The sequence below is a fragment of the Periplaneta americana genome, chromosome 14, assembly GCF_040183065.1.
Source record: "Periplaneta americana isolate PAMFEO1 chromosome 14, P.americana_PAMFEO1_priV1, whole genome shotgun sequence".
NCBI lineage: Eukaryota > Metazoa > Arthropoda > Insecta > Blattodea > Blattidae > Periplaneta > Periplaneta americana.
In genome coordinates, this window is record NC_091130.1 from 107,663,815 (window position 1) to 107,677,292 (window position 13,478).

At 33.6% G+C, this 13,478-nt stretch overlaps 1 protein-coding gene across 8 annotated transcripts in view; it reads right to left on the bottom strand.

Moving 5' to 3' along the window:
- LOC138713627 (ATP-binding cassette sub-family C member 4-like) overlaps positions 1-13,478 on the bottom strand; it is a 99,020-nt gene that overhangs the window by 57,799 nt on the left and 27,743 nt on the right. For 7 of the 8 annotated variants that reach the window (XR_011335948.1, XR_011335949.1, XM_069845870.1 and 4 more), the window contains 4 exons: positions 11,358-11,580; positions 7,762-7,918; positions 6,782-6,920; positions 986-1,096 (listed from right to left, as the gene is read on the bottom strand). Coding sequence is in view for 6 of the 8 variants with exons in the window: in XM_069845870.1 (XP_069701971.1) it covers positions 986-1,096; positions 6,782-6,920; positions 7,762-7,918; positions 11,358-11,580 (630 nt within the window). In the remaining 2 variants the exon portion in view is untranslated. The remainder of the gene's footprint in view (positions 1-985; positions 1,097-6,781; positions 6,921-7,761; positions 7,919-11,357; positions 11,581-13,478) is intronic. The other variant, XM_069845872.1, reaches the window with a different exon arrangement.

A 13,478-nucleotide genomic window follows, 5' to 3' on the forward strand; every position in this document is an offset into this window, starting at 1 on the left:
GAAAAGAAAATAAATGCGACAAGATCCCTAAATTGTGAATTTGTGCGGCCATGAACTGTTTATGGGTAAGTATTGGGTAGAAATTATTTAATTCTTACAGCATGCTGTGAAACAGTGTAGATAGCAAGTATTATAGACCGAAATGCATCACCTCAGTCAGCTTTGTGTGCCTGCACCTTGCCGTGTCTGTGGCTAAAGTGCTAGCATACTGGTCTTCCATCCAGTTGGACCGAGTTTGATTCCCAAGATGATGTCGTGATGGAATTTGTGGTGGACAAAGCAGGTGTTGCAAAAGATTTTTCTAAGAGTATTCTCGATTTCTTCTTTCATTCCACTAACACTCTCCATCTTCCTCTCATTTCATCTATCATCTGCAATAATTAAAAATTGGCTAGGGTGAAGTCTTGAGGTAGTAGGGTTTCTGATACTGATAGGAGAAGCACTCAGCACCTTTCTGTTGCATAAATGAGCCACTGAGAATCAAGTTCGTGTGAAGTCTCTTGATGGTCTTGTAGTCCAGCATCGCATTTCTTCCTTTCACCATCCTCCACCATCTCTGCACCATAATTGGGGACTGCCACACCTCCATTCGAGTAGCAATTCGTGTTCGATTGTACACAGACAGTCTTGTGGCCTTGGTTAATGTTTTAAGATTTACACTACATTTTTCTGATTACATTAAATGTTTCAGACCGTACTGAAAACACAATAAAGTAGAATAAAATGAGAACTTCTCTTGTGCTTTAATGGTATGAAACACGGTACAGTTTAGCGGTAGAATGGGTCACTTAACCTGACTGGTTTCGCTACTACAGTGTAATAAAAAGTTGGACATAAATATGGTTCGCCCTATATAAAACTGAGATGAACCTACATATATTCAGTTCACAATCAGTACTTTGTTTTCCTTTTTTTTCTCGAATTACACACAATGTGTTCTGACAGTAGCTTCAAAATTTGCAGTTACCATAATAATATAACATACCTGTATTCTCTTCACAGATACCGAACATTCAGCAATTACTTGTATTGCACGAGGGAAAAAGTCAGTCATGACTTGTTTCATGATATTGAAGTATGCAATAATAACAAAAACCTGAAAAAAAAAGTGGAAAACAAAAATTTTGAATTAGAACATGAGTTAAAAGATAGCTGTAATTAAAGTGACATGTATTTTCTCATAAAAATCTCATGCATTTGGCAAACAATTCTGAAATGACATTTCCGTTAATAGTTTATTATCTTAAATTATTATTCAAATGACATACATAAATAAAATTATAATATAATATAAATAATATAATATAATATAATATAATATAATATAATATAATATAATATAATATAATATAATAAATTCTGTACAAATTCACATAAAATAGGTATTCGTCTATTGGAATTATGTCTAACTACTGGTATTTTATACTTGTATTTTAAAAAATCGGTAAGTTATTTAAAAGTCATATAATTATTAAAAAGACATTATTGGTTTTTAATGAGATTCTAAGTATGTTTCCATTTTCCTAATAATACCCAGCAGTATTGTAGACATCCATCCATACTAATTAATATAAATATTTAGAACTACAATGGAGTCCAAACCTGACATTTCGCGAGTGCCAATAACATGCAACTGTGACACTCCCAAGGCTACAAAGTGAGTCAAACAAGATAAGCATATCTGGTAGACAATACATCCGGTTCTGAGGGTCCTCTTTTCTTTTAAAGACATAGTTATACAGAAAATACATTCTTTAATTTTAATGACATTTTCCAAAACCTACTCGACAAATCAGAAATTGTGTGTTACAATTACGGTATTTTAAAAGTGGCAAAAAAAAAGTTCAATAATTCTCAAAAAGAAAAGCCAAAGATGAATCAAGAATGGTATGGACTCTGGCAAAAGTAATAATTGGGTCACTTGAGTAAAAAAAAGCACTTATAATAGCAACAATAATGATAGTAATGATAGTAATAATAATAATAATAATAATAATAATAATAATAATAATAATAATGGTGATGATGATGATGATGACAATATCGAGTCACGTCCTTGATGTTGAGCACAGGGACGAACTTCATTCAGTCACACATTTATTAACTATAGTCTCTAGAGAAAAGGTTTCCGGTACTTTGAGGCAAAGTCGTGAATTGTCTCTTCAAAATCAATCTCTGTCAAAATTTCTTGCCCTATATTTATCAGACTTAAATTATTTGAGTGCCATGCGATTTCTTAATTCAAATTTATTAATTTTAGCTTGGAAAATGAACGTTCTTAAGATGCAATGGTCTCAAACAACGTTATAAAAATATTCTCATGGCAATTTCCATATTGGGGAATGCTGACAAAATATTCTCATTTTTCATGTAGCCTGACTGTATAGGTTACGCATATTAAGGTCTTTCAAATTCTGAACATCTCCAGCATATTTTTACAAAAATTTCATATTCACTTTCAAAATTGCAGAAAAGTGGTGACATTCAGATATTGCAAAAATAAGATCTGTGTTATAAAAACTTACAAGGTTTTCACAATACTTCGACATTTCTGAACTGTCCAACACATGCAAATTTTTCAAAATCCCAAATTTTCGAAAAGTCTATATAAACTTTACTTCGGAATTTCTGACTTTCCTTAATATTTTCTTCTCATTCTTTAGCTTTCTTTTACTTAGCACTACCACTTTCAAATCACCTCATTACTAATTATAAGTTAGCTCACAGAAATGAGTGTTATAATAGGAAATAAAATCTAATAACTTAGTAGATTGACCAACAAGATCACTTGAATTCGAAAATCGATGTCTGAAGTTGTATAGCACAAACAATTTGGTGGTAAATAATCATATCATCAATGGTACAAATGCCAGTGTAATATTTTTTTAAATAAAGTTTTATTAAATGTAATTATAAAATAATAATTACTCCGATAATAAATATGAATGAAGGAATCTCGTGAAATATAGTCTATAATAAATGTTACTGAAATATAAATTATTTGAATGGCTGACATCAATTGTAATGGTTTTTTAAATTTTACGACACTATAGAATACTGACATTTTTTGCTGTTAAATTCAATGCTGAAGCAATTACAGGGGTAAATACGTATTTACTCCTGTAATTTCCCCCCTTTCTATACAATTTAGGTACCAAAAAATCGAGAAGAAGGAAATAACGTGAAGACCACAAAACATTACGAGCAATCTGGTGATAAATAACATCACACAATTCATGTACTAACAAAATCAATGTTTACTAACAAATAGCTACAAATATATCATATTTACCCGAATGTAAGCTGCCCCTGAATTTAAATTGCACCTATATTTTTAGGTTTTTTTTTTTTTGTTGAAAAAAAGGGAAAAGGAAATTTCAGCACCCAAATTAATCAAGTGGATTAAATGATGAGGCTACATTACACCCAACCATTGATTTTATGCAAAATTAATTTCTATAACTCACTACAAGTTGGTTGTAAAGAACAGAGAAACAAAATATGTACACACACATATTCACTTGCTCACTCATTCATTCAATCACTGTCATTTTCCTCTTCTGATGAGACTGAAACATTGTCATTGTCCTAAAGAATATCATCTTAACACCCACCAAGATTGTTTGTCATACCTACAGCACTTCTTGAAGCCTTTGATGCCTGCCTATTACTCGTATCTGATTTTAAGCTGCAGATATATTTCATCAGTCTTAATCTAGAAAAAAAGTGCGGCTTATATTCGGGTAAATATGGTATACATACAATTTGAGTAATTATGAACAATTTTGTGTCTTTTCTTTGTATTGCTGTATGTCAGTTCCAATGCAGGTAGCCTGATCCTGACTAATTTCAGATCATGGTGCTAAACTTCGAACATACAATATTTGTATCAAAATGAATTTGTTACTTACATAAAACAAATAAATGTACGTAAATTTTATATTCCATTACTGCCAACAGATAACAAATCCAGATCAACTTCCTTGTTATCAGAGGAATCATAGACTTTTTCATTACAGAAGAGATGAATAATGACCTTGGGTTTCCCATACTTATTTTTTCGATGCTTGAAATCTTCACGAAAGACACTCTTGAAGGGAAAAGGAGCATCCAATTTTGTGTAATGTAAGAGAGGGATATTACGTGAAGAAAATAACATTCTGAAAAACATGTCCTTATCTTAAGGCAGGCATGCCAGAAATCAGACTCAAAATGTGCAGTTTTGTGCGCAGATCGCCAGTCTGTGGAGATTGCATCCTTCAAGCATTGCTCTTACCCTTCTTAGCTGGAGGGGTGTAAATCTATTCTGCGCTTCTAGGGTTGGATTAAATAGGCATTTGGACATTTAAACACACTTAGCAGAAGGAAAAAACACGGCTATTATCAGTGTCTATACTTGACAATTGTAATACAAGAAACTTTAGACTTACTCAGTTATACTTCACAAAGTAGTGGTTTGTAAAGCATAATTTATTAATACGATTTTTATGTAGTATTTGAAGAAAAAATATTGCAGTAATTTCGAAACAACAAAAAACGAACAAGTATTTCATTTTACGTAGTAGGTACTAATTATTTTAAAGTAATGTACCCTACTCTTTCATTCTTCGTCGAGCATTATTATTTATTGGGACCATTGGTACACAAATGATGAAGAAAATATTAATTACATGCAGTAGAACATTATGAAGTTTTTACACTGAAATAATTTCCTTGCTGTATGTCAATATAAATTAACATTAATATTAATAAATGCTATAAATTAAGCTTAGAATTCAAATTCACACATAGTTTATTTGGAAAACATTGAGAGCAAGTATCGACAAGTTGGGAGTGTCACTGAAAGAAATTAAAAGTGTAGTTCACAAGCAGTGAAGTTTCGATATTCTATTTATGTCAGGTTTAAAGGTTTATTAATGTAAGTATATTAGCGTAATATAGTGACGTGATATGGAAAATTTGCCATTATATATTTTTCCAGAAAATTTTTCCGCCTTGCAAATAGTTGCTTTCTTCACTCCTTACAACCTCAAGAGCCTCATATGTATTCCTCACTATATTCTCATCACATACCAGCTGATGAAATGAAAGTCGTAAGTCGTCTAATCTTTGATGGCTGTGTTAGTACAGACTCCAAAACAACGCCATTGTCAAGTTCGTTTTGCCGTGAGAGTACTGATTAAGAAATAAGCGCTGACAATATCATATTTTGAGAAGTTTACTAATCTGATCTAAACTGTCACAAGACTATTACCTCGACATGGGCTGATGAAAGCCTTTCATTTTAAAATAATTATTGTTGGCTGAGGAAAACATTACAACAATTGTGTTATATGATTCGTAATTTTTCTTCTTCGTTATCTGTGAACTTCTCACTTTATTTATCATAACTCATTCACAGACACAGCCAAATCAGCACCCGTACTAAAACCGCATTACTGAAAGAAATGGCGATATGCTGCTGTTGCAGGTCTATATAGCCCTGTCGTGTTCCCCTCCAAGGCGATTCACTCTCTCCAGGTAGGGGAATAGAAAGTGTGTGACTGCACAATGTGCAGGGTTTTGGCATGCCTGATATAAATAATAATTAATTTCTCTAAAAAAAAAAAAAAACAGGAATGTGGGACATAATCCCTGAGCAGTTTCATTTATAATTACAAAAAAGAAACTAACAGAGGTGATTTAAAGTATAAATCATCCTTTTCTGTGTTCCTTCTCCAAGTAAAGAACAATATTAACATTTGAGTGAAAACAATATTTCCTACTTGAATTGACATACAAACAAAATCCAATAGTTCAGAGATATCACTTTACATAGACAAAACATACAAAATGCCAAAAATGAGCTTTTCCATACCAGGAATGCAGGAAATGTGTATTACGAAAATTTCGAAATTAATTTCTTGCAGCATCACAATACTTTCTCCACGATTATAATGAAACATTAAGATAATGTGTAAGCAGTATGTTCTGTAGCATTGCAGAAGTGCAAGGAATTGTAATCAATAACTGTGGAAACATCCAACATTTTGGACAGTTTGCCAGTCCTAGACAACAGCTCTTGGAAATGGATCCAACAGTTAGGTTACTCTTTTCCAGCATTCCCTGACAATGAAGCCAATAGGCTTCTCCAAAAAAATGGTTATTTCTGCATCTATAACATGATGCAAAGACCTACAAATCTCGCACCATGTTGAACACCATGAAAATCTCGTATTATAGTCTAAGGAATGAATTGCACGAGCAATCATATAATCTATTTAAATATTAAATAATATATACATCTTGATTACACAACTTTTAACACTATATCACTTTGGAAAACGTATTATTTATCTTTCACACCTACAGAGATATCAACACAGACATGGAAATTCTACATATCCAACCAAAAACCCAGAAACTAAACACACTAGAATAATACGAAATATACACAAAAACACATCCAAATGAAATTCTCAATTTCAGACTCTTTGAGTCCACATTACACTACACAAACACACCCCCACAGGAAACACAAACAAAAGGTGCCAAGACCAGGAACAACCAGTTCTGAAGATGGCTGATAGCAGGCTGAAACATTTTAACAAGATAATATAAAATTTAACATAAAGTTCTGAAGATGGCTGATAGCAGGCTGAAACATTTTAACAAGATAATATAAAATTTAACACAAGAAAGACAAATAATATGTTTTCCGATATTAAATACTGTTTTCTGAAATGAGAAATGTTAGTCATAAATTATAATTCAGAGAAGTATAAAAAATTTAAAATCTTACACTTTCAGCAGTGAGCTGGTAGCCAAGAAGAATGTATGTGACAACACTGACAAACACAGCAATTCTAGTGATAAATTTGTCAAATGATATCAATATGCCTCGTGTGTAAGAGGCAATTCTAACTGCTTGAATTTCATGCCTGTAAAAGAAAATAATAGTAACTTAATTAAATTTTCTGCTACAATTCTCAATATATTATATTAGATAGCAAAAAACTTCATTATTTAAAAGTTCCATCACGTATTTGTCCCGAACTGTTATTAAAATTAAATAAGACAACATCCACAATGCAAGGCAGAAGAGGATAATCGAAGAAAGAATGTACTACAGTAACACATACATTATGAATTTTCATTTCAGTTAACTGTATTAATGTTAGTATTTTAGATGCTGGGGAATACTTTTTCACTTGTACATGTGCAGTTTTACCTCTACGTGTATGCGTCACTCGTGAGTGTGTGAGTGTGTGTGTGTGTGTGTGTGTGTGCGTGCGTGTGAGCACGCGCGTTTTTTTTTTTAATCATCGTAAGTCAGTAGACAGTTTTTCACAAAATGGGAACGCAGTTCAATCCTGAACAAAATCTGTGAGATTTGAGGTGAAAATTGTTTTTCTTTCTTTCAAATACTTCAGTTTCCTCCACAATTCTCTTCTGCCATTGCTTCCTAATCACCTTATCACTATCATTTATCTCTTAATAATAATAATAATAATAATAATAATAATAATAATAATAATAATAATAATAATAATAATAATTTATTTATACTGGCAGAGTTAAGGCCATATGGCCTTCTCTTACACTCTACCAGGTGACAAAGTATACAAGGAGTGAAAATTTAACAAAAAGTTAAAGAACAGGATACTAACATATTATTGCATATATTTTATCTCTTAATAGCCCTACAGTTGAAAGTGACATAATAAAGAAGTGATACTTATCACGTCATTATATATTTAAAGAAAGTATAACAGGACTTACTTGCGAGCAAAGGCGACAAGTTGAGCAAATGGTTTTTCCCATGCATACATTTTAATAACCTGCATCCCTACAATGATCTCATTCATGAATCGGACACGTTCATCTGTTCTTTTCGCTGTACGCATGCGTAATGTGGATGTCCTCTTCCCAAGGCAAACTGAAACATTAACAGAAAGGCTATTAAATAATAAAAATAAGGAAATGTCTCTAAGTAGTAGTAGTACTGATGGTGGTGGTAGTAGTAGTAGTACTGATGATGGTGGTGGTGGTAGTAGTAGTAGTAGTAGTAGTAATAGTACTGATGGCGGTGGTGGTAGTAGTAGTAGTAGTAGTAGTAGTAGTACTGATGGTAGTAGTAGTAGTAGTAGTACTGATGGTGGTGGTAGTAGTAGTAGTACTGATGGTGGTGGTGGTAGTAGTAGTAGTAGTAGTAGTAGTAGTAGTAGTAGTAGTGTAGTAGTGCTGATGGTGGTGGTAGTAGTAGTAGTACTGATGATGGTGGTGGTAGTAGTAGTAGTAGTAGTATAGTAGTGCTGATGGTGGTGGTAGTAGTATAGTAGTGCTGATGGTGGTGGTAGTAGTAGTAGTGCTGATGGTGGTGGTAGTAGTAGTAGTAGTATAGTAGTGCTGATGGTGGTGGTAATAGTAGTAGTACTGATGGTGTAGTAGTAGTGGTGGTAGTAGTAGTAGTAGTAGTAGTAGTAGTATAGTAAAAACCATGGTATGAGCAGCAGTGGCAGCACCAATGATAATAATCATCATGAAATCTCAGAAGCAGACTTTTGGGTATTATACAGTCTGCTGGCCCTTACATCTCCAATGTTCTGGATCTACATACAGGTTCCATCTGCAGGGAAAATTGATATGACCTGAAGAGTCACCTCTGTTGTGCTTCTTATGCTTCGCTACGCCAACAAATGGGCTTTCTGTATGGCTGACCCAGTTGTCTGGAGTAGCCAAGCATAATGGGCCAAACACAGTAGGTGATATTTCAGATTGTACCAATTCCCTCCACAAATGAAACCTGTATGAAGCTCTACAACATTGGAGATGTTATAAGTTCCACTACATTGTGTAATACCCAAAGGTCTGCTTCTGAATACATCGTGAAAGCCTAAAATCTCATAATCTTCTGCTGAAAAGTACCCAGGGGCTGAAGAAAACTAAGAACCCCCTTCACTCATCCCCTTTTCTCTGCTAGTCAAACCGCCACTGTAATTTAAACAAATATCCTCAGTTGTCCGAGTCCTTGTTCCGTCTTCTTTGTCATCTCTTCTGTCGTTGGTTATAGTGAACTATCTGACTGCAGATTGACGCCAGGAATCTGTCAATCCCTTTTGTGGTCAACCATTGCAAACTGCTAGGCTTTAATGGAGGGTCAATAGTGAGAGTATCCTCTTTCTTGCCACCTCTCAGCAGTTCCCCTGCCCCCCATTTCCAGTTTACAGCATGAGCTTACTGAAAATTTAATTATTTACACTAAACCCAACACTCAACCAAGACCGTCTCCAATACTCAGATCTTAATGCAGATATCGATAGTGGCCAAAATGGTGCCGATGGCGGTCCAAACGTGATTACCACGTGGTTTTGTTATGATGTTTTCTTGTGTTAATTACATCGTGAAATGAGCCGTTCGTGTTGTGTACCAGGTTGTAATTCTAATAGTGGATCTGTTTCTCATATTTCAGCGTTTAAGTTCCCAAAAAATACAACTTTACGCGACAAATGGTTTAGGTGCATAATCGTGACAATTTCCAAATTAAGGAAATGAAAGTTTGTTGTTGTTTAGTCAACTCTCTGAAGACAGGTCTGAACCTTACAACAAGGCACCACTTATGAGGAAACTAAGCCAGGAGATGGGGTAGGATGAAAGTTCATATCCTACAGTTTACATATAAAACATTTGAACCTAGACTAGTTATTAGGAATATATTTTTCTTATCGTAAAACGTGATGCTTTTCGTATTCCTTGGGAAATTTTTAATCTTACCAAGATGCCTAAACAACCTTACTTCCTAACCGAACTTCATACCGTACTGTCAGCCATTCTAGTGCCCAGAAAGAATCCAAATTAACGGAAAGGGAAAGAGATGATGGAGAAAGAGGAAGAATTTCTCAGGGAATGGTGTAAAAGGGACATTATTAGCACTTTTGATCAGTTTCAAAGTGATGTTCAGGAAATAAATGTGATTTTATTTATAAGTGTTGTTTAAGGTGACTATGTTATTTTCTTGAATATGAAAGATGACAGTGTAGAAGAAATTCCATCATTAATAACTATACAAAGGTGTTGAACGGGGGAAAAACATTTCAAACCAATTATCGAAAAAAGTGAAAAGAGGTCATGAAGAATTTAGGTCTAAGTCTAAAAGTGACAAAACATAAAGAACCAATATTCAGGAGGAGTCAGGCAAGGGACCTTAGGTTGTCAACATCCATCTATTAAAAACATAAAATATAAGCTGATTTATTATTATTATTATTATTATTATTATTATTATTATTATTATTAGTGCCGGTAGTATCCTATACCTGGTAAGGTTTATCTTGTCTCAGTAGCAATAAAACCAAGTCCCTTCAAATGAGGGTGGAGATTATAGGAGGGTTGTAAATTTTCAGAATTCCTTTCAAAACCTTGTTATTGTACAGGCTACCAGAACTAAATTTCTTGAAAGACAAGCTCAGTGACGGAACTATACAGTACGAAGAGAGATATTTTGTTACTTTATTTTGCGCTACAGAATGTATCAACTAGTCCCTTCTGCCACTGGCATCGCTTCACTCCCCCCATTGCAATAACAACACAGACGAGGTAAGACATATCTCCTTTCTCTCTCTTTTCACAGTGAGACAAGATTCATCACACAGACTTTAGTAGCAGGAGTACTGTAGTAATGTAAATAGTAATAACAGCAGCATTAGCTCTATTAGTAGTAGGCCTGATCTTGCTTAATTGTGTTATTGATTTTGAGTATGTGTTATCCTTTTGTATGCCCAACAACTATTAGTGAACGTCTGCATTGACTGTAGTAACTTATTCGGAGTTCAGGGTATGATTTTCAACTTATTGAAAACTATTTTCAGGTTGTGTTTGCACTGTCAAGTTCATAATATTATATGTGTTTCTACTCGTACCGTACTTATCTTGTTGTTTCGTCTTTGAAACAGAGACTAACACTGCTCATAAATTAATGCTGGACGTTTATTTAAGACACAATTGAGTAATTATTCAACTTAATAAATACGAAAAATATAACTATTTTGATATAAGGATATGGCAGAACCGACTATACATATATATATGGAAAAGTTTGGACTGCAGTGGTGGCCATCTTTGTTTCTGTATTATGGTCTGAGTATTGGAGATGGTCTTGGCTCAACCTACAAGCTTCTTTCAATTACCACTATCATATCAACAAGCTCTGTTCTTCTTATTCATGAACCCTCTTCCTGCTTTCACTCCAGGGGGATATTCTGATGGAGTCACAACATGTCAAACATAGAGTTAAAAACCTTAGAATCATTTATCGAGAAGGATACAGCCGAACTTATATCTAGGAATGTATACAACAATCGAACTTTATTGACACTCACCTTCCAGAGGAATGAAAAACAGTATGACTGCAACCCCTGCAAGTGCAGAAACACCGATTTCACGCCACATCAAATATAACATAATAATTCCATGCAATGGACCAATCCACACATACACAGAAAAAAGGAGGCTTATATCAAATCGATTCACATCATTTGACAAAAGATTCACAGCTTGACCCACAGTTGTTTCTCTAAGTGCCGTTTTACTGAGTCTCAATGCCTGAAATTATGAAACAAAATTAATTCAATCCTACTCATACATATGAAGATAATTAAAAAGGAAAATTATGTTTGTCTTACAGATGGATGAATGCAATGTGGTGAACTTAATACAGCAAGTTTTTTTTTTTTTTTTTCAGGTAGCTTATTTTTAAGTGTCTTTATAAAAGACCCCTCCCTTTTAAAATATTGTATTTGCAATCGTGAATGAAATAGTCTTAAAAAATAGATATATTACAGTTCCTAGCTTCTCCATCAGAGATGAAAAGTGGTACAAAGAATTGAATTTACAGCATAAGTATTTGACATTTACATAGTTAGATCTCTTATAAATGATTTAGCGTAAGTTTATGTAGATGTACGAGGGAGAGTAAAAAAGTAACCTTAATAATTGTTTTATTAATTGAATATGTGCAATAAGACTACAGACACTTCATTACTTTTCAACATAGTCCCCACTACGTTCAATGCAAGTGTTCCTGATATAGAATGTTGAAAAGTGATGAAGTGTTTGTAGTCTTTTTGTACATATTCAATTAATAAAACGATTATTAAGGTTACTTTTTGACTCTCCCTCGTAAGTTAGTCAGTTTCTTCTTAAACAAAGACATGATGTCTATCTAAAAGACGAAGCAAGCAATGGTCCGTTATTAAGAAGTACAAATTGGACTTTTTCCATTGCTGTTAATGAATAAGGAATTCACAACATTTCGAAGATTGGCTCTATCTTCGTCGTCAGGTGAAACAAAAAAAAAAAAAAAATGGGCTGAGAAGGCTATCCTACTCATTGGAGTCGTTACAGATTGCTATTCTGTAAACCTTATCAAGCAGAATAGCATTTATAATGGCTCCGAATAGAATACCCTTCTGTATCCCTTTTTTCATCTGAAGACGAAGATACAGCCAATCTTCGAAATATTGTGAATTTCTTATTCATTAAGTAATGGGAAAAATCCAGTCTACACCTCTTCTTAATGGACACGATCACTAAATAATGAAATGTTTAAATCTCCACATAATTGAGCATTACAAATTAGATAGCCAGTATCCATAATTGTTCTACAAACCCCTCTTGGAATTCTATCCAGTCTTTTATTATGACATGCGTGAACTTTTGGCCATATGTTATCACAACCACACAACATATGATGGAATCAGAAAATGTATAACAGAACATTCGTCCTGATAGAAGTTCGACTTTTGAGAAACGAATAGACTAAGATACATTGGAAAATTGTATCTCTGACTGACCTTTATATTCTCTGAAATTAACTTTTTGTTAAGAATCATTCCATGACATTTTGTTGGTGTATTAAAACAAATACTATATTCTGGTGTTGGATGATAAGTGATACTGAAAGTGAGGGAATCTTTTCGTGAAGATACTACTTGTGTAATAGTGTCATTTATTTCTATTCTCTATTCTGTTGACAATCTTACGATTTTATCACAGGTTTCATGCTCAGCTGACAAGCGAGAATGATGTTAAAATTTTCAGTGTAGAGTTCTGTGTTATTCGCAGAGAATACTTGTACACATTCTGGGTTCCAAGGTAGATCTCAAATATATACAGAGTAAATAGTCGAACTTAAATGGTGAACGGAACAGCAAGTAAGCAAGGATAGGAGTCAGTGGATGAGATGGCTATATATTTATATGACAAAATCTGTATATATATTGTAGAATATAGAATACTCTACATTACTTCATAATACCCAATTACAACTCGCTCTGTATAACTCAATTTTGATGGAAATGACTCTTACCACTTTTAACAATAGCTGATTCAATTGCAAAATATGTACCATAATTATTATTAATTTTTATCATTTTCATTATTACTGTAGTGTTATTATTATATTATACTTGTGCTATCCTATTACTAACTAATTTCTGTTA